Source organism: Staurois parvus, unplaced genomic scaffold (assembly GCF_062004578.1).
Source record: "Staurois parvus isolate SC_StPar_1 unplaced genomic scaffold, SC_StPar_1.0 ptg000165l, whole genome shotgun sequence".
Lineage (NCBI taxonomy): Eukaryota > Metazoa > Chordata > Amphibia > Anura > Ranidae > Staurois > Staurois parvus.
In genome coordinates, this window is record NW_028317961.1 from 5,781,289 (window position 1) to 5,806,753 (window position 25,465).

Below are 25,465 nucleotides of genomic sequence, written 5' to 3' on the forward strand. Positions count from 1 at the left end.
AATGGGGAGCAGGGGACAAAGACTTAAAGCGGAACTTCCCCTTTTGGGTGGAGCTCCGCTTTAATGTTATATGTATTAAGAAAAGATATAAAAGGTAAATAGTTCTCACTACCGCAATGTTAAAATATATCTTTATCAAAAATGTTTTTGGATAAAGGATGGAGCAATTAAAACTACTGCGTTTTTTTTTCTGTGTCCCGTTGGGGAGATTTTCCTTTGTTTCCTGTCCTAGAAAAGCATCAGGAAGTGTCAGAAATCTCTCCAAAGCAAGGAGAATTTTCCATTAATATTGTTGTTACTGTAACCGGGGCCTTTACTGGAAATTTTCCACTTGCCCATAATTCTTATGGCATCTCTTAATTTTTAAACTTCCTATTACTCTCTGTCCCAGTGACACTAGTAACCAGGACAAATAGAAATGTGACCCACAGACAGCAAAAAAATTTAAAGGGGTTCTAATAGTGACTACTAAAAATTGTGTTCCCCATAACTATTAAAAAAAAAGAAAAAGCTAAAAAGTCTGTTCCTTAATGAGATGAGGCTGCTCATTAACCTTCCTCTTGTGTTAGTTTCCTGTTACCATCTCTTATGTTAACAGGTCGGTTTTGACCCGTGTCTTAAATCAGCTGTAAAATACACTAAAAACAGTTATCTATCATCCAATTTGTTTCTCATATCTTGGTTACCTTGTTAGGCTTCCTTATTCATGAAAATATTGTTTTTAATAATTTTGGTGTGTGCCCCTGGGCCTTTTTTTTGTCAGTATACCCCTCGATTTCAATTAAAAAACAATGTAAAATGAACCTCAAGAGAATCATATAAATAAATAAAAGGTTGTTATGTCACCTGACTATTTCTGAGGGGATTTAGAACACATCTCTGAAATAAATTTGTTTTGTTTATTTTTTCATTTTAATATTATTAACTATAGTAACATCTATGGTGTTACGGGTCAGTTTCGACCCATATATATAATTACTTCAAAAAGGCAAAAAAGTCTCTTTTTTTCAGCAATAGAACTTTAGTACAAACACAAAATGAAAAGCAGAACAAATATATATATATATATATATATATATATATCATAAATATAACCAAATATAGATTTGCAAGGTCAAACAAACAACAACCAATCAAGCAAATCAAACCAATAGAAATCAATTACTTGTTCCAACACTAATAAAAAACAAAATCAGAGTAAAAGTCTGTGTGCAAGAACATGTATGTGTGTGCGTGTGTGTTTAGATGCATGTGTGGCAAAAAGTGACACTTTTAGTGTGTTCTTTGCAGAGATATTTGTTGCAGTTGAAGCACAGTACATTTGTCTTTCTGTCCTTACTGCTTGAGCAGACCTGACACCTCTTTCTTTTAGAATCAGGTGGCCTGAGTGGGGTTGTGGTTGTGGTGGATGATGTTGAGGCAGGGCTGGCTGAGGAGGATGCTGGCGTGGACAAAGTGCTAGGTGACCTCTGCAGCTGTCTGACCAAGACTGCAGCATCTGGGTCTCGGGGCACCTGTTCCCTTCGCTCAATGTGTGGCTTGACAAGGGAATTTCCCAGCTCCTCAAGAAAAATTCTCCGCTTGCAGGATCATTGCAGGATCTGTACACTCCAGCAAGAAGAAGAACACCAATATAGGCATCCAGGTATTCCTCATCAATGTCTTTCCACATGCTGCCATGGACTTTTTTTCCTTCAAGGTTTGTCATAGCAATGATGACTCTTTAGTGACAATGGCATAAATAGCTCAAAACATGTCTTGATGTCACTGACTCTCATCACAGCAAACCTTGTGATTCCAGGGGTCATTTTGATGACATTTGCAGCAACTGCCCTGCCATGTACATCAGGAGGTACTGAGCTCCAACAGAACTTACCATTTTTGGACTTGAATATTTCAGCGGGAGCAGCTTCAGCACCGGTGGCCTCCTCATCAGACTCATCAGATGTGTCTGTGTCTTCTGGATGATATTCCACATTGTCTTCCTCCTCAGAAACCTGCTCATCCAAATCACTATGCTCCTCTGTGTCCTCTGCCTCATTTTCACCAAAAATATTATCCAGAACTTGGCTCAATGAAAATCTTCTCATTTTTGCATGCTACAAATTGGAGATGTGCACTCTGCAAGTCACCAATTCTATACTGAATTGGCCTCACATGTCTGGACATAGCCGTCTTTGTTTGTTTTGTTTTTGTGCAGGTATACTGGAAAACAAAGCAAAATGAGAATCCCCTAAAGCTCACATGATTGGGAGAGGAGCTGGCTGTCAGTGTGCTGGTTGACAGTGAACTTATGATTTCAGTTTTGGCTCTAATTATTGCTTTATAATCTTATTTTTATAACTGGGTCGAAACCGACCCTAACAACACAAAGGTCATAATTTCAACTTGAGCATTTTATAATTTTGTGAAAACTATTTTTTGTTTTTTATTTTGTTGAAATAGAGGTTCCTGACAAAGTCATAAAGCCTTGATGCAATAAACAAATTTATATGGTTATTTTATGCATTTAAAACCTAAAAACGGGTCGTGCCGACCCTAACACAAGAGGAAGGGCTGAATGATGACCAGTATCATCTGACTCACGTCCTGTGAGCCAGACTGTCATGAGTTGCAACACTATACTTGCCAGGATTCACAGTATTGTTGCACTGAACAGCACTCAGTGTCATTACGTAAGTGCTTTTCAGTACGGCAGTAAGGGACGCCCACCATTGCTATCAATGGAGAAGAGGAAGATGGCATAATGTTGGCAGACCAGCCAAAAGACTACTAGAAATAAAATATGTATAAAGTTTGTTTTTATTTCATTGATACAGAGGGAGGATGGAAGGTAAATTTCAAAATAAAAAAGTGGATGAGCTATAATACTTTGAGTGAATGACTCAGAACAGGTATGAAAATCAGAAAAGTTGCGAAAAGTTAATATTTGGTTTGGGTCAGTGATTCAAAACAAGAAGGTCAACATGAAAGCCAGGCAGGAAGACTTTAAAGCATAGCTCTAGTTTTTTTTTTTGCTGACAATTTAGTTTACTATTAAGTGTTCTAATCATTTGCCCTCCAGAGGATTCACACCCTTCCTGACCAGGCAATTTGTTGCGATACAGCGCTGTGTTCTTTTATCTGACAATTGCACAATTATGCAACACTGTACATAAAGGAAATGTATGTAATTTTGTTTCCACAAATAGAGCTTTCTCTCAGTGGTATTTGATCACGTCTGCGTTTTTTATTTTTTGCGTTATAAACAAAAAAGGCCAACAATTTTGAAAAAAAAAACCCAATATATTTGACTTTTTGCTATAAAACGTCCATTAAAATGTAAAAAATCTAATTTTGTTCATAAATTTAGACTAAAATGTATGCTGCTACATGTCTTTGCTAAAAAAAAATATCATGGTTTACGTGAAAGTTATAGCATCTGCAAATGGCGGTGTATATATATTGGAATTAAATTTTTTTCTATTTATACTAGTAATAGCGGCGATCAGCGACTTATAGTGGGGCATTCTGACACTGGGTGGGAACTGACTATCTGCCACTGACATCCCCAGTGACACTAATACAGTGATCAGTGCTCATAAAAAGCACTGACACTGTACTATTGGCACTGGGTAAGAAGGGGATAACATATGGGGCAACCAAAGAGTTAACTGTACACTGTGTGTGTTTTACTATGGAGACATACTGCTTTGTTGCTATGCTGCTATGCTGAGAGATATATAGCAGCATGTCCATGCTGACAGGAGAGAGATCTGTGTTGTTTACCCACAGATCTCTCCCCTCTCAGCCCTACCGACGATCACCGAGTGCCAGTCGGGAATCGCAGGCCGGGACCCGGTGATTGACATCCCCATCAGCCAATAGCTGATACGGCCCTACCCAGGAATGCAAATCACGTATATATAAGTTATTTTGCGCAGACCTGCTGCCCTGTAGAAGTACTTCTGCTATAGGGTGGAGGGCAAGTGGTTAAGTACAGTTGAACAACCCCATTGTATACATGTAAGGTTTGTGCTTTGGGAGCCAGTCAAAGATTCCAGAGGAAACTCATGCAGGCATCTGGACAACTTCTTAACCCCAGACTATCTTTTATGAAAATCCAGAACTGCAGTGCTGCAAGGCACGAGCACTAAGCCATAGCTTACTCTTCATACAGTCAAACAGTTTGTGTTTAATCTGGTTTGTATTAACTTCAGTCTTGGCTTCATAGCACAATATTGTTGTCTTCTTCCTTGTCTTACAGAATCTGACACCAAAAAGCTCAACTTACTATTTGGAAGACCTGTGGTGTTACAGAACAGTGATTTTTGTATTTTGTACCAAGACAAGTATGTAAGTGGTTACAGCTATAATATTAGGATGCCACTGTGGAGCTCCTACACAATTGGAAGAAATGTAAGTTTTATAGTCTTGTTCTTTCTTTTGAGTAGTAAAATGTAAAGCTTTAAATGTAGGAATAAATGAGAGCAAAAAACAGTGCAAATGCCCTTTCTGCATTTAAAACATTTAAACTGTAATAATAATTGGTAAAATGACATCCACAGTCATATAGGAGTGAATCAGCTTATCTTATGCCTTCATGACCAGCGATAAGACTGTATAAAGAGGTAAGCCTGTCCTGGATCTTCATTGGATAGCAAAGCTTTAGACCTGCTGGGTGCTGAATGGAAAAAAGTGCCATAGCTGAAAATCTTTTTATTAATTAAAATACATAAAACCAATTAAACTCACATTCCCCCCCCCCTCCCAGATCCCAGGTATAGTGCTTGTTTCTCTCCACTACTGGCTCCACCGCATAGCCTGGTGCAAACTAGTTTTTTGTGTGGGATGGCATCACAAAATTCCGCGGAGGTCATCCTCCACACGGACCAAACTTGTACAAGGCTGTGTGGTGGAGCCGGATTTTATGCTGTGACACTTTTTATTATTTTTTTTCTGTGAACTCCTGGTTGTTTTAGCACAAGCTGACCGAGAGCTGAGTGGTTCATTTGATCTGATGAGTGAGGTGTGTAGATGAAGGTTATGCACGTGCAGGGATGGACTGACCATTGGGGTACTCGGGCATTGCCCGTGGGCCCAGGGTCAGTAGGGGGCCCCATGAGATGCCCCTGGTATCTTTCATAGGCTTTTTTGGGTGTGGTTTAAGTGTGGGCAAGGGCACAGGAGCCCCATGATCTCCTATTGCCCGGGGGCCCCATGAGTTGTCAGTCCGCCCCTGTGCACGTGGTGATTGAAAGAAGAGGAGTGACGGAACAGGCAAAACACAATATTGATTTTTACTGTGAACTACAGCACTGAAATTGGACATGGATTATTTTTTGAAGCATGAATTTGTTGGGACATTTGATCATGCATCTTTTTAATTTTTGCACTTTATATATGTATATAGATATATGAATTTGATGTATGAATTTGTCATAGGATATTTGTGTTTGTATAAGTAAGTTATTTGGTACTGTGCACTCTTTGGATATATAGGTATATATTAACGAAAGCACTGTACATATGTGAACTTGGTCAGTGCTGTCCATTTGTGAACTCAGTCAGGATGTTTCTTGATTACACAATTTTCAAATCTGTCATCTGAAGGAATCTTGTTAGTAATGTGTTCTGTGGTGAACAGTAAAAGACCATCAGTGGCTTTTTCTATGTTTGTTAAAATGTGTCGGAGAGCACTATGATTTAAAGTGGTAGTGAAGTCATAATTTAAAAAAATGCTGAAATGGTTTTTATAACAGAAGCGATCCTAGGGGTCAGCCTGTCAACAGTAATGTGATCTGAACACCCACATGTACATACTCAGACTACATTTATGGCACGCTCTGTGTGACTTCTGTGCACATGTGCGGAAGTGATGTCACCGCGGAACAGCCATTCAAGAAGCCGAAGATATGGAACCGGAAGGAAGACTGGGCAGAGATGGAAGAGCCAGGAAAGCCGTGACAGTGCTGCACTGTAGGGCTCTGCCAACAGGTAAGTCTGTCATAATGTACTAGTATGTGGTGCATACTAGTACATTATGACTTAAACATGTTGGGGGGGGAGGGGGGATTTTTTTCTGGCGACTTTACTACCACTTTAAACAGCTTTGAGATTTTATGATAATGTTTGCCAAACCAACATTACAGAGGTCTTATAGTTCTACTTATGGAGAGTAATCCAAAGGGGCAAATGAGTCAATTGACTACATAATCAGTGGGGAAGTTGTTGACCTGCATATTACAGTAGATATTCTTTGCCAGCACTATCATATAAGGTAATTTGGCCATGTGAATTGAAGGAGTAAGTTATGCATAGTCTTCTACATTGGACAAACTCTATTATATCATTCAGAAAGTGTATAGGGGAAATCTTAAATCAGAAATTCGCCCATGAAAATGACTTCCTTTTCTCTGCCTCCTCTCCACTTCCTATACATTTACTGGGAAAAAAATTGTTCTTTGGCCTTTTTTCTCTTGAACCACATCCAATCCGCATGACATGTAATACAACATTGCTTCCTATGGTGCCTGTTCACATATGTCCAGTGCACTGGCGGTGCGCATTCCATACGGTTTGAAAAAAGAGTCATGTACAATTTCTGAGCAGTGCCTTCAGGTTCAGGTGCAGATTATAGGCTATTGACTTCTAAGGGAACCATTTCTAAACTGCACATGTGTGAACAGGATAAAATCCTGACCTAGTCCTGTCCTGAATCTGATGTAGACCTGGCATGAACCGCTGAACAACTGCTGTGTCAATTAGCTGTGAAACCTGAGCTTCAATCTGCACTGAACATGTGTGAATTACTGGTAACTCTTAGGATTGAATGTTATGGAATGTTACAAATAGAAACAATCACAAACATTTTACAAACATTATGGGTATTATTCAGAACTTTCACATGAATTCTGAAACAATTCGCAAGGCAAATTTTTTATAAAAAAAACCCCCTATGTTTCTACAAATTCAGATTTGATTAAACAATTGAGTACTGACGTCATGCAAGTGCACTAATACGGCTACAATCACCTCAAGCAGATTTGATTAAAAAAATTAACATTTTTCTGAAATTTATGTCGTGGATATGCTTTAATTGTGCTGACATTTTGAATAGTCTGTGCGTGGCATCACTTTGATTTACAGTAAACTGAAATTCTTTATTGGGGATAAGCTACCTTTTCAATTTAAATCTTGCCTGTTTGGGCTTTTATCCGAATGCTGGTCATTTAGCCCAATCAGCAGGATCCAAACTTAATTTATAGTAGCTGCTTATTCTCCTGCTAATATAAACTATATCGCCAAAAGTATTAGGACTCCTGCCTTTACGTGCACATGAACTTTAATGGCATCCCAGTCTTAGTCTGTAGGGTTCAATAATAAATTGGCCCACCCTTAGCAGCTATAACAGCTTCAACTTCTCTGGGAAGGCTGTAAACAAGGTTTAGGAGTGTGTCTATGGGAATGTTTGACCATTCTTCCAGAAGTGCATTTGTGAGGTCAGGCACTGATGTCGGACGAGAAGGCCTGGCTTGCAGTCTCAGCTCTAATTCATCCCAAAGGTGTTCTATCAGGTTGGGGTCAGGACTCTGTGCAGGTCAGTCAAGTTTCTCCACCCCAAACTCGCTCCTCCGTGTCTTTATGGACATTGTTTTGTGCACTGGTGCTCATTCATGTTGGAACAGCAAGGGGCCATCCCCAAGCTGTTTCCACACAGCTTGAAGCATAAAATTGTCCATAATGTCTTGGTATGCTGACGCCTTAAGGGTTCCTTTCACTGGAACTAAGGGGCCAAGCACAGCCCCTGAAAAACAACCCCACAGCATAATCCCTTCCATAATCCCACCAAACGTTACACTTGGCACAATGCAGCCAGGCAAGTACTGTTCTCTTGGCAACAGCCAAACCCAGACATGTCCATCGGATTGGAGACACAAAAAAAGGGCGCACCGACCTAGTGCATTATCGTTTAAAATATTTATTGAAAAAATAAAGTATGTATCATACTCACAATAGACATAAAAACACAGGCATGTCAAACTGAACAAGATGTATGATCCAAACAACATCTGAGTCCATAAGATGGAACCCTGGATGACCAACTGGCTAACGCGTTTCAAAGAGACAACCTCTTCCTCAGAGCCAGAGTTGTATAAAATATATAGTATAAGTATAAAATATTTATTTCTTCAATAAATATTTTATACGATAATGCACTAGGTCGGTGCGCCCTTTTTTTGTTTCTCCATTTGCATCCAGTGTATTTGGACCACCCCGGTCTGTTGAGGGCAGCAAGCAGTGCATATTCCAGAAAATTCCAGAACACTCCTATTGGGTCTACTGAGTCTTTTCCTAGCACAGGAGAAAAGTGGTTGTTGTGTTGGATGTCCATCGGATTGCCAGACGAGGAAGCGTGATTTGTCACTCCAGAGAACACATCTCTACTGCTCTAGAGTCCAGTGGTGGTGTGTTTTACACCACTGTATCTGATGCTTTGCATTACATTTGGTGATGTAAGGATTGGATGCAGCTACTCAGCCATGGAAACCCATTCTGTGAAGCTCTGTACGCACTTTTGTTGGGCTAATCTGAAGGCCACATGAAGTTTGGAGGTCTTTAGCTATTGACTCTGCAGACAGTTGGCAACTCCTGTGCAATGTGCGCTTCAGCATGCGCTGATCCCGCTCTGTCATTTTATATGGTCTATCACTTCGTGGCTGAATTGCTCTTGTTCCCAGTTGCTTCCACTTTGTTATAATACCACTAACAGTTGACCGTGGAATATTTAATAGCAAGGAAGTTTCATGGATGGACTTATTGCACAGGTGGCAACCTATCATGGTACCATGCTTTTATTCACTGAGCTCCTGAGAGCAGCCCATTCTTTCACAAATATTTGTAGAAGCAGTCTGCATGATTAGGTGCTTGATTTTATAAACCTGTGGCCATGGAGGTGATTGCAACACCTGAATCCAATGATTTGGAGGGGTGTCCCAATACTTTTGGCAATATAGTGTAAATTTGACAGATTGCTTTTTCTGCTGTCAATGGTTAGCAATGGTCACTTATTTACTGGCAGGGACCTTTTGGGAAACCCCACACAAAAATAAAACAAAAGTGGGGTTCCCTCCAAAAAACCACCCAAACCCCTATCCGACCATGCAGCTTGAATAGCCAGGTAGAGGGCGATGAATGTACTCTCAATAAATGTACTGTTTAACTAATAAACATATTTATATTGCATTAAGCTATTTAGCCAACCACTAAATGATGCATGATTGCTTCGAATGCTAGCATAAAGTAAAAGTAGTGATAAAAAGCACCTTTTTTTGTTTTTGGGAAGGTGTCCTTCTTTCTGTCCTCAAGGTTTAAAGGCATGTACGCAGAACAGATGGCCCACACTGACTGATGTCAGGGCCAAGAGCTCAAGCCTTCTCTACTATAAAATGACTTGATGTATTCATGATGTTCTGATTTTCCTCTAATGTAATTTTTGGCAAAACATAAATGTAGCTTGATAAACACGTGATGATTCCCTTCTGGGGTACTTTTATGGATTATTCTGACATCCTCACATACACTGATTGATGAGATTTTTCATCTTTGGAATTAACAGGCTTTTTATATTTGTTAGGAATTTTTGTCTGCCTCTCTGAAAAAGAATTCTTCATGTTTATTTATGGATGCTCGAGTTCCACCAGGACAAAGTCAGCGATGTCAGTATTACCATGATCATCCTTCGCTGAAATTTGGATTCTTCTTTCCTGCAAGTAAATACACTACTCTTCATTTTTATCAATGCTCCCTTATTCCATTATTATATACAGTACTTAACATGTTTAAGTATGACTATTGAAATAAACTAATCTTCACAAGAGTATTTGAGTCATAATAACATTGGATTAAATGATGGATTCAGTTCTGGAGAAATTTGAACTTGCCACTCCTGGTATGCAGAAAATGGACATTACCAATTGGAGAAGATAACATCATGAATTTTTTTCTACTTAAGGGCTCATTCAGATGGGCACTGCCACCCTCCTGCATTCTGGGCCACTGTTTTCTGCATCTGCATTCACCTTGGAGCTGTGCACAGGCAGCCTATAGAAGTGTATGCAGATGTAGCAGCTGCACAGACAAAGCCGCCACATGTCAAAATTTGACAGGTGTGCTGGAGCAGGTGCACAGATCCAAACACAGACAGTGTGCATTCAGATCTATGCACCTACTTCTGCACACATGTCAAATTTTGAAAAGCGATTGTGTCCATGCAGCAGCTGCATCTGCATTCACTTTTATAGGCTGCCTGTGTGCAGTTCTAAGGTGGACGTAGATGCAGAAAACAGCAACTCAGCATGCATGATAGCACCTATAGCAGTGCCCAATTGAATGAGCCCTTAACCATTTCAGTGCCAGACACTTTCATCCCCTTTCTGCCCAGGCCAATTTTCAGATTTAAGCGCTGTCACACTTTCAATGACTACTCAATCATTCAACACTGTACCCAAATTAGATTACCATTTTTTTAGACAGATAGAGCTTTCTTTTGGTGGTATTTAATCACCACTGTTTTTTTAAATTTTTTTGCTAATTAAACCAAAAATATTTTTCTTCGTCTCTGTTATAAAATTTGCAAATAAATAATCTCTCTTCACAATTTTATGCCAAAATGTATTCTGCTACATTTTTTTTAGTGAAAATACCCCAAACCAGTGTAAATTATTTAGGCTATATGAAAGTTAGCAACTACAAACTATGGTATATATCATATACAGGCGTACCTCGGTTTACGAATGCCTCGGTTAAAGTAATTTTCGGTTTACGAATGAAAATCCATTGAAAATAATGCCAAACAATACGAAGTGTATGTCGGTGCCAATTTTTAATTGCAATTGCTGGCTTTATTTTTCTCTTCACTATAGCTCACAGAATTAGCTGTCACTTTCTCCGGAGCTAAAGGATACTGTACTTTGTTTATTTTATCTCGGGAAACAAACTAAAAGGAAACATTGCTTCTTTTAACTCAGGGAAATAAACTAACAGGAAACTTTCTTTCTTTTAGCTGGGGGGAAAGTGACAGCTGATTCTCTGAGCTATAGTGAAGAAAAAAAAAGCCGGTAATTATATTTAAAAACCAGCACTGACCTATAGGGACAGGGACTTTTTTTTTACTTTTTCTGACCTCCAGAATGGATTAATTGTTTTTCAATGCATCCCTATGGGAAACCACATTTACAAATTTTTCACAATACGAAACGTCCCAGAGAACGCATTAAATTCGTAAACCAAGGTACACCTGTACATTTGAAAATCGATCAATCCTGATGTACTGAATGCCTATCTCGTTTCTTGAAACCCTAAAATGACAGGACAGTACAGATACCCCCAAATGACCTCTTTTTTTTTTTGTAAAATTTTTTTGGGGAAAAATTAAGAAATTAACTACAATTTGTTTTTTACATTTTCTTTCTGTACATACTGTCACCACGTCACCATATTACTGGTGTGGCAATGATCAGGGACACTGAGTGGTGACAAGGTGTTAAAAAAAAATTAAAGATTTCTTTTCAATTTTGTAAACTTTTTTTTACATTTTTTTTTACATACCGTGGTCAGAGCAGTACAGTATCACTATGGTGGGGCAGTAATCAGGTGTTTTTTTTTTTGCACCATGATTATCACTGTATAAGCAATAATTTTATGGCATCCATACATGTGCCGTTGTGTACAATTGTGATTGCTGTGATTGGCCACAGCTATCATATGGTACAGGTCCACTGTGATTGGCCCTGTACCATGTGATCACTGTAACCAATCACAGCGATCACAATGGTACACAATGAATGGCTATGAATGAAAGTCATTGTGTACTAATGACATGTGATTGCTGTGATTGGTCAGAGTGATCACATGGCACCAGGGCTAGCCAGTACACAGCGGGACACAGATTACGTCGCTGCATGGTCCTTAGGGTGTGCAAGAGACATGCAAGAGGGAGGATGTCATATGATGTCCACCCAGGATAATGGTCCTTCTGTGAGGCCATATTATTATAATAGGTTAGGCGGGAAGTGGTTAAAGAAAATCTGAACTGTGAAAGCTGTGCCTAGAAAAGGCAGGCAGATGTTAGAGGACCAGTCACTAGATGTACCTATAGACTCTGTGCAGCTGATCTTTTTTCCATTGCTGACTTTGTATGCCTTGTTTCACACGATTTCTATGAGGATGGGGCCATCTTGTAGAGAAGCACGACTTTGACTTGACTGGGTAACTGTTGAATGGCATTTAAGAAAGAAAATATAGATCTATAGAATTAATTAAACAGGAAGATACTTGCACTGTAGCTTTCTCTTCAGAAAGGAGAACAGTGAGAAGCACAGTAGTGACATCATCAAATATCACTCCAGATCTGTTGAGACTAGCAGTCATGGGCAGAAATGCCTTAAATTATTTCACACTACAAATACAGCTGTGAAAGTTTAGGTACAGGAGTGCCTATGTACAGGAACTGCACTGCTTTTGTTTAGGAGTAATTCAAGATTAATATCCCATTTTCTCCAGCCTGCTCAAACCATGTTCTGTATATTGCACATGTGCTGGTGTGAGTTGTGTTGGGATGGTGTGAGTTGTGTAGGGATGGTGTGATGCGTTGTTGCATTGCATAACACAGTTTCCTTCTTTTTTTTTTTTTTATTGAAGTGTCAAAAGTGTAATTTTTCTAAAGGAAACCTAATTGTATTAAAAGTCTTTAGCTCTAAGGTGAAGTTTCCTTTTATACCTCTGGTCATTGTCTGAGTCTTCCATAGTTAGTATCTAAATGAATACTTGTGTGATCGGATGCTGGTGATGTTATCCTATAGTGAACCTGTCTGCAATTTTGAACTCCCAAAAGAAAAAGCCTTGCCTAACAGCACAAAGTGTAATGCCTCTATTATTACCTTTGTCAGACAGCAATCTCTTCTGTGCCTCCTTTGATCTTGAGGGAGGTGTGTTAATAATAGCTTTACTTTCCCACCTTTGAGATTGGTCCCTTACATAAAAACTCTGTTCTGTTCCATCTTCTGGACCAATAAGAATGACCAGTAAGGGCACTTACTGGACAAGGAATGAGAAGTGGGGATGTATCTCCAAAAGTCAGGACTTCTCCCCAAAGTTAGGGAAACTGAGCAAGTTGTATCAAACTGAAACCAGAGTCACAGGTGCTTTTTAAAGCTAATAAAAGTAATAGCAGGCAGCTTGCACTGCTTGCACCTGCCTGACAAGTTTACTTTAATCTCGTAACCATTGATTAAATATGTATTTTAGGCCTCAGAAGAACATCTGAATCAACTTCTTATTCAGGACTTACTACTACCAACATTGGTCCAATGTATCCTGCTTTTAAAGGTTAGTATATTGTTTTTGTGACATAATTATTGTATGTACCCATATAGCATGTACATACTCAATTTTGCTACCATTTAACCAATGATATTAGTTCCTACTTCCACATGTCACCACTTCATAATCAAGACTTTACTGTCCTTTTTTGTATGTTGTCAGTGTTAATGTATCTTATCAAGCATGTAGTTCTCCAGAAGGTATACCCAAGGGCAAAGTCTTAATGAATAATTGCGCTACAAAGTTAAATATTGAGAATAGTAGATTACAATAATTGATTAACACTCCCATCTTAATCACGCAAACGTTCATCAGTAGATAGTGGCCTTTTGTAGTGATAATTACCATATCAACATTTCCTACTACCACCAATTTAATATGCTACTGAGGAAAACAGAACTGGAGGTAATCATACATCAGATTAAGGGAAAAGCATAGCATATTTCAGTGAATGCATAACTTTTCAGTAATGACATTGCTATATTATACCTAGTTGCCATGGTCCAGCTTGGACTAATGTAACTATGAATATACCAAACCTGGCCGATGCCAGGTTTTGGTATATTCCCCTCAATACAGGAGATGGTCAGAGATTGTCGACATGATACATGAGCTTTTTTTCACTGGTTATCTACTGATACGTTATTTAAATGATGAATAGTTTGCTTATTCCGCTGTGGTTTCCGTAAACATTGCAAAGAAAATGGTTGGTATAACATCATGCTATTTTTTTTTTTTTTTACTATACTTCTCTATTACATTGTCTATTTTATTTATATTACTTTATCCGCCTAGCTGTACTTTGTCATGGAACACTTTTGCCCTTTATCGTGATATTCCTGAATCATGTGCTTTCTTGTTAACAATTCTTTTATCTAAAGGTTAGAATATTGTGAGTACAATAAACCTGTGACTATACATTACCTAGGTTTATTTTCAGATTTTTCACTTTACCATTTCCTTCCACTTATCTAATCTACAACATGTACCATATTTTTTAGTCGTTCAGTAAGCTTTAGTGATTCTAAAGCTTCCTTTTTTTAAATAATAAACATGCCATATTCAACTGCTCTGTGCAGTGGTTTTGCACAGAGCAGCCCAAATCCTCCTCCTATGGGGTCACCCACTGGGGTTCCTGGCTCCTTCTCTTCGATGAGTGCCCCCATAGCAAGCCACTTGCTGGAGTGGATCCTAATAACAGAAGGTTTCAGGTAAAAACCTTAACCCTTTAGAACCACTTTAAGGGATGCAGGGTCAGAGAGAGTTCCTTTAATTTTTCCCAGACCTCTAAGTCCAAGTTTGTGATTCAGTTCCCTCACAAACCTTTAATGCCAAAACCTTCCAAACATGCGATAAGAGGGCAATGAGGGCATGTCTCCACTTCCAAAATTAGGGAGAACATCTGTTAGCCTTTGCAACCATCTGACTTTAATGCATATTGGATGAAAGGGAGGGGGAACAAGCTAGATTTTCTACACTGATTTATGTTGTCACGTTTACCAAAGCCCCCACAACGATTAGCAGAGATCCACTTTGCTCTGGCGCAACTCCCCTCCCACAGTGTTTTAGCCATGGTTCTGGAACAAAAAAGGTTTCAAGGTTTCTACTCCAACCTGTTCGCCATACTCAAAGCAAAAGAAGTCGTTCACTTAATTTTGGACCTAAAAGCGCTTAATACTGTGATTCAAGATGCAAGGTTGGGTATAGAAACTATCTGCTCGGTTGTTGCTTTGCTCCATCTGCGAGACTTTCTGGTTAGGGATGCCTCTTGCGTGTTCCTATCTTTCCAGTGAATCACCACTACATGTTTTTGCTGTGGGCATGCAGCACTACCTGTTTATTGTCCTTCCCTTTGGAAGAACAATAAACTTCACCCGAGTTTACATTAAGATACTCACCCCTGCATGAGCCTTGCTATGGTCACAAGGCATCCCCATAATGATACCTGGACAGCCTCTTCTCGAAGGAACAGTCCCATGTTTAGACTCTGCAGTGCAGAAGCAGTGATTCTTTCTGCATTTACATGAGAGTTCTGTGCTTGATGGTGGTGTACTTCAAGGCAACCCGCCTCATCCAGTTCCACTCCAGGCCATTGCAGCTAAACATTCTGGCTCCATGGGGTAGGAAGACACGTTCTACGGGCAATCTCATGCATCTAACTCCCAAGACAAGGTTATCCCTGGCCTGGCTCATGAATCCTGCCCTGGAGTCAGGTAAATACTATCTTCCATCAGTCTGAAAGATTCTTACAACGGATGCTAGCTTAATAAGCTCGGAAGCAGTCCTGGACACTTTTTCAATGCAGAGGACTTGGTCACTGGAGGAAGCTCATCTCCTGATCAACATACTAGAACTCAGAGCTACAAAGGCCTCTTTTCTCCCCAGTGTGGTGTTTTCCTTTCACCTTAATTAGGACATTATACTTTCAGATCTCTGTCCCTCTATAACATCCCAAGGTGACTCCCCTGTTGTTTGGACGTAGTATAAGGTGTTTGAGTTTCTTTTTCATTTATGGCTTCTTTGATACTCACTGACTATTTTTCATCATTACTTGGGGTCCCTGTAAAGGAATACCTGCCTATTGTTTCACCATTTCTAGGTGGCTTAGGAGTTCATCATTTCAAGCCTATACACTTAAGGACAAGGCGTCTCCCTTTCTTGTCAAGGCATACTCCACTAGACCAGTGAGCTTGATCTTTTCAGCATCATGCATCAGTATCCCAGATTTGCAAGGCTGCCACCTGGTCTTCCATTCATACATTCTCTAAGTTTTAGGCCCCATTCAGATCTTGTGTTACTGGGAACTAGTGTTCACAATTTTTAAAAAGAGTTTTTTTCATATGCATTTCTGCATGCCGTCCATAGGGCAGCTCATTGAGTTGAATGGGTTGTTCTATGGGTGTTTCACCCAGAAATTCCTGCACCTTACGGTGACAAGCGATTTTTAAATGTGCATTTTGTTGCACGAAAGTTGTGACAAAATTGCACGGTGTTTGGAGTGCCATTAAAAATAATTACACCCAAACGTACATCACAGATTTTGCCCCAATTCCCCAATTCCAAAACACCTAATGTGAATGGAGCCATGGCTTATACCAGCTTCAGAGAGGTCAGTCAGACAGCTCTTTGAGCTGCAAATAGTCACTAGTTATGCTCTTTTGTGGGCTTGTTAGTATTTAGTTTTTCTGTGTTAATTTGTTTTTTGTGCTGAACTGCTTTTGGATATACCATACATCTTACCATTCCTTCTATTCTTGGAGTTCATTAAGGGTCACAGGTCCTTTTCCTCTGTCTTATGATCACTCCTACTACTTTTGCACAAAACTTAAGCACAATGGGAGTGAGAAGAGTTATACTGTCTGGCTAACAGTTTTTCCTGTTGGGAGGGTCCAATTTTCTTGTAGGTGACAGTATAACATATATGCCTCAGAATTCCTTCTGGAGGGTTTACTTAAAGTCCAAATCCAACAAAAACTTTATATTTTGTTTTTGTTTTTTTGGAAAGTGGGAAATCGTTAGATGCTCTGTAAATTTTTTCCCCTAGCGGGGACATTTACCCTTACTTCAGGGCAGGAAGTGAAAATCTATCCAGTGGAAACTCTGAAATAAACAAATTAACTCTTTAGTAAATATGAGAAAGAGCTAGAATTTCTTACATTGTTTTATTGCTGGCCATGTATTCCAGTTATAGTGACACCTACCCCTCCCACACATTTCTTGTATGGGTGTCACATTGTCCAAAAAGTGAGAGATATTCTCTCCAATGGTTTCATAGTCAGAAATAGAAAAAAAAGACAGACATTTTAACTCTTTCTTAGTTGAAATATTCCTATTCTGCTTCATCGTGCTGTTTTCCTCCCCAAAATGTGAAGCCAAAGCAGGGTAAACAGTGAAGTTACTACTATGTAAATGTTAATAAGTGAATAGTAGCTAAACTTATGTCTACTAACCTGAAGACAGGCTGGCTTCATCCTTTTTATGCTTTATGAGAGGCAAGATGGTGGCACCTAAGGGGAGAATTACTGTTTCTCTTTGGACAGACAGGTACACATTGTGCAATAGTGACTTCTTTCTAAGCTATATAGTTCATATGTGGCAGTGTTTTTTTAAAACTGGGGAAAGGAAAGAATTGCTTTTTTTAGTACATTACCTGTCAGTAGCCCATAGCAACCATGTTTCGGGAATCAACGTAGCTAAACGATTTATGGTCATTTTAAGTCACTGAACTTCATTGCTTTTTGCCCTCGTTTACTTTATAATTCTGCCTTATTCATAAGATCTTACAGTAACCAATAATGGTAGGATTGTTGGCCTTCTAGAGAATGTAAAAAGATAAACTTATTTTCCTTACCATTATTATTATTTTATCATCATTATTATTTTCTTTCATTTCAGTAATTTGGGATTATTTCCAGAATGTCATATTACTAAAATACGCTTCGGAGACAAATGGTGTTAATGTTATCACTGGTCCTATATTTGATTATGATTTTGATGGTCAGTCTGATAGTTTTGAACAAATTCAGAAGTAAGTAATAATTTGTTTTAAAATCTGATGGTATTCTAATTGTAAAACCTATGTTTCATGCCATGTATTTAAATAAAATGTTTAATTACATGTTTGTGCTACTTTTTTGAAAGCATTCTCGCTTTAATGGATGTATAAACTCAACATCAGCACAGGATTTGTGCAGTGTTACAATTAGCCATTTATAAAACAGGAGCGAGTCAAACGTCTTATTCTACCGTATTTCCTTTTAATCAAATTTAAGTTGCTATGAACTAAATTTTTGTCTCACTTATGTGGTGTGTATGAGTTGCTTCTGCATATTCAATAACATGTACAGTATGAGGAAGGAAAGCAATTCAGGAGCAGACTCACACCCATATACAGAAGCACTTAGTTATTGTTTTAATATTATTCTAATAAGTGATTATAGTCCAGAGGTATGATTTTATCTTTGTTTACCCCTTTTTCTCACTCATATGTCCCATTAAGGGCTTGTGTCATTTTGTTTGTGTTTGAGCTGCTTTTCTTACCTATACATGTCAGTGTGAATGCTAAAGCAACATGAAGTAGCTCAAAACAGCTTGAAACTATTGAGAATCAGCTTAAAGGACAAGTTCACATTAAAAAAAAAAATGTGCATTCACTTTGATCGCTGGTGCTATGCATGACTCCTGCTGTGTAATCTGTCTGCCTGTACATTATACAGGAAGGCAGTTTCACACTGACAGGAAGAATCAATGAGCTACCATAGCGCTCAATAGCACCATGGTAGTTCATTGAGAACTACAAGCTGATACTTGCACAGGATGTCGGTTTTTGTAGTTGAATAATTCACAGAATTCTTTTGCTGTATGGGCCTCCATATAAAATGTACTGTACTAGAACTGACAGTCAGATGAATGCTGCTGCTGTGTATTCATCTGACTGTCATTTCTAGAGTCCGCTATCCTCCTTGCAGCTTTTAGGTGAAGAGTCTAAAGAGGTCATTGATGGTTGCATTGTACAAGGAGCCAGTCCAGGGAATATAGGCATGGAAGTCCAGTCAAAGAAGATCACATCATATTTCCAATGAAGTTGTGTACGATTCTCAAAAGAATGCACAGAACTACCTATCCAAAATGCCTAGCTGAATGCCAGTTTCCCCTCTTCTTTTCCTGCCGGTACTTCCGGCCTAAAACCTATGTCCTCATTATGCAAAGGACAGCTTCAACAGTTTTTTGGTAATGTAAAAAGAAAGATTTCTGTGCTTTAGGGAGGGGAGAAAAGAATATAAAGTGACGCCAGTGTGTACGGAATACCAGAGAGGGACCTACTGAGTGGGATACTTCTCAACTTGGCAGTTTTGTTTAACTTTCTTGTTCACTCAAGACGTTCATATGATCTTTTGAGTGCAGTGCGAGGATTTGTGGAACACTGGAGTGAATGAATGCTATCACCTTTTGTGACACCTAAAATCATTGTCTAAAGAGTGGCACTGAGCACCATTACCATTTGCACTTTAGATGAGTGATTTAAATTTTATTTTTTTCACAATTGATAAGAATGATGAATATCACACATTTTTTTAAATTATTATTATTATTATTGTACAGTATTTATAAAGCGCCAATAGTTCGCTCAGCACTGTACATTACAAAGGGGGACAGAACATGTGACAGAACAATACCAATACAATGCAAAACATGAGGGGATTGAGGGCCCTGCTCTTTCGAGCTTACAATCTAGGAATGTTGATTGGTGTGCAAGTATTACAATCTCTGTCTTCCCTTACCTGAGGGTTAAGTGGGTTGATTGTTTACAAGCTACTAGGTAAGGGCTCATGTACACTGCAGCTGATAAACTCAAGTTTAGGAGCTGTTCAGCATTTTTTTCAGCAGCCCCTAAACTCACCCTAATGTTTTCCTTTGTGTCCATGCACACATAGTCGTTTACAGTCATTTACAGGCATTTGCGTTTACAGTCTTTTTTTGTACGCAGAAAACTTGCATTCAGCAGTCCATTTTATCAGCGTTTCACATGCAAAATGCTTGTAAACGTGTGCAAATGCGGCTAACCGCGTTTATAGGCGTTTGACAATTTTTTTTAACTCTTCCATTTCCAGATGATGTCCAGAACCTTTTTTCTTCATGAAAAATGCATGCAAAGTATTTTCCCAGTACTAAAATGGAAATTAAGGTTTTAAAAAAATATATGTTAGACACTGCTGCAATAATTTCTGCACAGAAATGAGCTGAAACACATCCAAACACCACAAAAAAAAAGACCGCTAATCTCAATAAATACTGCTCTCTCTGCTTCTGCTCTCTCTATTTCTCTCAAAATGTCTGAATTAGTTAATTTTTTACTGTTTTTCAGTGCTTTTTTGGCATTTTGGAAGGTATCCTGAGGTTATCTTAAAAAATGCTTCTAAATGCAAACGCTCATAAACACTCATAAACGCAGCTAAACAGACGTTTTTTAATCTACATTTTCCAGCAGTCAGTTTCCATCGTTCAGAAGTGTCCCGTGTACATGGGACCTAAAACTGTGCCTCTACCGTATACTGTAGCAGTAAAGATATATACAGTATGTACATCTTAGAAATCAAGTTTCTAAGATGAGAAAGCGTGACACAATGTAGGCAAAGCACACAATGCTGCAAGGTCTCCAGTTATACATACAACAGAAAGGTAATATGGAAAAGATTAATGGTGAAATTCCCATGTGCTCTTTATCTCCACTACTTTTCTGTTATATTGGCTTTTCAAAATAACAAATGTATGAATTTAGAGGTAGGATTAAATGTTTAGTGTAGTATACTGTAATACATTCAGTTGTTAAATAGCACATTTTTTGCATCAGACCAAAAAAGAGGCACATCTCTGGAGGAGAAAGGGAAAGAGGAATTTGGTTCCAAAAGAGGGATAGTTCCTCTGAAGGAAAGACAGTTAGGCGCTACAGTTGTGGCCAAAATTATTCAACCCCCACTGAAATTGAGTGTTTTGGCCAGTTTGACATTGCTTTTGATCATTCAGTCATCTTGCTTACATTTACATTAAAGAGGCACTTGTAGGTCAGACAAATATAACATAACAGTTATAATGAAATAACCACAAATGTCTTTTCTGTGCTCACAGCATTATCAGTTTTATTCAACCCCCAAGTGACATTCAATCTTAGTACTTAGTACAGCATCCTTTTACAGTTATAACAGCTTTTAAACGTGAAGCATAGCTTGACACAAGTGTCTTGCAGCGATCTACGGGTATCTTCGCCCATTCTTCATGGGCAAAGGCCTCCAGTTCAGTCACATTCTTAGGCTTGCGCACTGCAACTGCTTTCTTTAAGTCCCACCAGAGGTTCTCAATCGGATTTAAGTCTGGTGACTGCGATGGCCACTCCAAAATGTTCCAGCCTTTCCTCTGCAACCATGCTCTAGTGGACTTGGAGGTATGCTTGGGATCATTGTCCTGTTGAAAGGTCCAACGTCTCCCAAGCCTCAGGTGTGTGACGGACTGCATCACGTTTCCATCCAATATCTCCTGGTACTGAAGAGAATTCATGGTACCTTGCACACGCTGAAGCTTCCCTGTACCTGCAGAAGCAAAACAGCCCCAAAGCATGATTGACCCTCCACCATGCTTCACAGTAGGCAAGGTGTTCTTTTCATCATAGGCCTTGTTCTTCCTCCTCCAAACATAGCGTTGATCCATGGGCCCAAACAGTTCTAATTTTGTTTCATCAGTCCACAGAACACTATCCCACAACTTTTGTGGTTTGTCCACATGGCTTTTGGCATACTGCAGTCGACTCTTCTTATTCTTTGGAGACAGCAAGGGGGTACGCCTGGGAGTTCTGGCACGGAGGCCTTCATTACGCAGTGTGCGTCTTATTGTCTGGGCTGAAACTTCTGTACCCACATCTGACAAATCTTTTCTCAGTTCCTCAGCAGTCACACGGGGACTTCTCTCCACTCTACGCTTCAGGTAGCGCACAGCAGTCGAAGTCAGCATCTTCTTTCTGCCACGACCAGGTAGCGTTTCAACAGTGCCCTTTGCCTTGAATTTGCGAATGATGCTTCCTAAGGTGTCTCTTGGTATGTTTAACATCTTTGCAATCTTCTTATAGCCATTGCCCTTCCTGTGAAGAGAAATCACCTCTTCTCTTGTCTTCCTGGACCATTCTCTTGCCTTCACCATGTTTGTAACCACACCAGTAAATGTCTAGAAGGAGCTGAGTATCACAGTCATTTTAAAGCTGCCTAATTGGTGCTTATTATGCTTGATTGCTGCTCGGTGACATCCACAGGTGTTTTCAATACCTGATGGAAAGCACCTGTATGAACCTCTGTTCTTCAGAGTGGTAGTCTTTAAGGGGTTGAATAATTGTGGCAATGAAGAAACCACATAAGAACCATTTACTACTGTATTACATAAACAATTGATGTCATTTTAGTTGCATTTGGGTAGTTACAACGTCCTTGTAGGATTTGATTCTGAATACAATTCCAAATGTACACTATAGTCCCTAAACCCCTTTACAGCATTGGGGGTTGAATAATTTTGGACACAACTGTATGTAAGTGGATTTTGAGGACTGATCAGCAACAGAGAAGAGTAGTGGATAGGTGAAGGTAGGTAACAAAAATGTGAAGAAACTAGCGCAGAGCACTTTATTTGGATTAAAGTGGAATTGTAGTTTGCCCAAACTGGGCAAAGTAACAGGTTGACTTTGTTATACTGCATGTAGAATAAGAAACATATACTTACATACCTTCTTCCACTTCCTATTTTTTCTGTTGCAATCCCACACTGGCTCACCCAAAGATTCCATTATAAGTTTCATACTGCTATGCAAAGACAAAAATTAAACAGAGGCTGTACACAATTACCCCACTTCCGCTTGAAAGTATTCAAGCCTTGCAGCCATCTATTCAAGCACAAAGCATTATGGAAAGACAAGGGGGGGGGGGGGTAACACATTTCAGCATACTTGGAAGTACCAGGTAACTTCTGGGCAAGCTGATGGGGAATAGAGTTGCGGGGGGAGAATAGAACGTAAATCGGGTACCTTATACCCCATACAGTAACACAAACCTTTTATTTTATCCAGTGAGGAAAAGTACAGGTTTAGTTTAAAGCATAGTTCTGCATAGAGATAATGGCTACATTTACTGTGGAACATATGAACATATGTATCGCCAGCTGTTTTTTGTTTAACCAAGACTGTTTTTTTCTGTTATGCTTTTTTTGCAGAATTTCAAAGGATTCAGATGTTTATATTCCAACTCATTACTATATTGTTCTGACCAGCTGTAAAAATTCCTCAGAATCCCTACTGCAGTGTACTGGACCTCTTGATGTGATATCTTACGTTGTGCCTCATAGGACAGAATACAGTGAAAGTTGTGCTGTAAGTTGATCTGTCTTTCCTTGTCTGAATTGTCAGCTATTCATGTAGACCAAGGCAATAGCGGCTTCTAGTGGTTAGATAGTAGTGATTATAGCAGTAATACTACACGTGCAACAACACAGTTGAGTACTGTTTGTGATACTTTTCTATTTGCACCAGGGTCGTCTTTAATATAGATTGGACCCTGGACAAACATATTATTGGCCTCCCCCCATACAATTTTGCTCTCCATCCCAACATCCCAAAAAACCAAACATATACACACACATAAACTTGTCTCAAAAAGCTTTAATAATGTAAATATAAAGAACTGGTCCACACTCACTGATTGGTCCAGGCTCACTGACTGGTTGCTAAAGATTACAACATATCCTTACCGCTCGCTGATTGGTTGCTAGGTGTTACTGCACATCATTACCACTCACCCATTGGTAACTAGACTTTATCGCACATCATTACTGACCACCCATTTGTTGTTAGAGGTTACTGCTTTTCAATATCGCTCACTAATTGGTTGCTAGAGGTTACAGCACATAATTATCACTCATTGATTGGTTGATAGAGGTTACATCACATCATTACTGCTTACTGACTGGTTGCTAGAGGTTACAGTACATCATTATTGTTCACTGATTGGTTTCTAAAGATTACAGCAAATCTTTACCACTCACTGATTGGTTGCTTGAGGTTACAGTACATCCATATTACTCACTGATTGGTTGCTAGAGGTTACAGCATATCACTAATGTTCACTGACTGGTTGCTAGAGGCAGGGCCAGTGCAAGGATTTCTGTCTACACTGGCGAAGGTGCATTTTGCTGCCCCCCCCCCCCCCACTACTGTCCTCTTGAGCGTGGTTGGATTAAAATTAATATTGGGCGTGGCTTAATACAACTTAGATTCTGAATAGAATACAATGAAGACATCGTAGATTTAGCTTAAATTAAATTCACCAACTATCTACACAGTCCCCCTTTCCCCTGCACACTGTCTTTCCCTACACACTGTGCACCCTTTGCACAAATCCCTCCACCCCAGTCCCCTGCACACATTGCCCCCTACTTCCCAACGGTACACATTGCCACCTCTGTGTAAACACTGCCCCATACACATTGCCCCCTGCAAACATGCAAACATTGGGGGGGGGGGGGTTAAATCATGACTTCACTTTTTAACAAAAAATAAATGCATATTTTTGTGCAGGTAAAAAAACTTGCATTTATCATTTTTGTTTTAGGAACCCGGAAAACATTGCATCAGTGGATCGCCTGTTGCCATGCAGGTCTCCTGCAGACTATCAGTGTATGCTGTACGATATATGGGCAAACAGTTTCACATTGACAGGAAGAGGCAAGGAACTACCACAGCGCTCAACAGCACTGTGGTCGTTCATTGAGGATTAAAAGGCGACATCACACTTGTCTTCAGCCCTACAGAACATCACAACACCTGTCTCCCCTCTCCCTGTCCTGCAGAACATCACTCCTTTCTCCTCTCTCCCTGCAGAACATCACACCTGTCTCCCCTCTTCCTGCCCTGCAGAACATCATACCTTCTCCCCTCTCCCAGCCTTGGAGAGCATCACACCTTTCTTCCCTCTCCCCACCCTGCAGAACATTACACCTGTGTTCACCCCTGCAGAACATTACATTCATCTCTAGCCCTGCAGAACATCACACCTGTCTCTAGCGTTGCAGAGCATCACACCTGTCTCCCTCCTCCCAGCCCTGCAGAGCATCACACTGGTCTGCTTCCTCCTATCCCTGCCTCTCTCCTCCCAGCACTGCAGAGCATCACACCAGTCTCCTTCCACCCAACCCTGCAGAGCATCACACCTGTCTCCCTCCTCCCAGCCCTATAGAGCATCACACCTGAATTAAGCAATCACATTCAAAATCATGTTAAATAGCAGACAGTACACACATGCCCTCATTTAAAGTGCCTCTGATTAGCCCCAAATAAAGTTAAGCTGTTCTAGTAGGTCTGTCTTGACATTTGCTTAGTCGCATCCTACAGCAAAAGCCATGGTCCGCAGAGAGCTTCCAAAGTATCAGAGGGATATCATCGTTAAAAGGTATCAGTCAGGAGAAGGGTACAAAAGAATTTCCAAGGCATTAGATATACCATGGAACACCCAAGGCATAAAAACCCAGCAAACCATGATCCAATTTGCTCCTGCAGGGGAAAAATTTCCTTCCTGAT

The 25,465-nt window shown here is 39.7% G+C and overlaps 1 protein-coding gene across 1 annotated transcript in view; it reads left to right on the plus strand.

Moving 5' to 3' along the window:
* Positions 1-25,465, plus strand: part of LOC149462850 (ectonucleotide pyrophosphatase/phosphodiesterase family member 1-like) — a 177,093-nt gene that overhangs the window by 149,928 nt on the left and 1,700 nt on the right. The window contains exons 20-24 of the mRNA XM_089676175.1: positions 4,247-4,398; positions 9,617-9,752; positions 13,288-13,368; positions 17,758-17,890; positions 23,107-23,263. Coding sequence (XP_089532301.1) covers positions 4,247-4,398; positions 9,617-9,752; positions 13,288-13,368; positions 17,758-17,890; positions 23,107-23,263 — 659 coding nt within the window. The remainder of the gene's footprint in view (positions 1-4,246; positions 4,399-9,616; positions 9,753-13,287; positions 13,369-17,757; positions 17,891-23,106; positions 23,264-25,465) is intronic.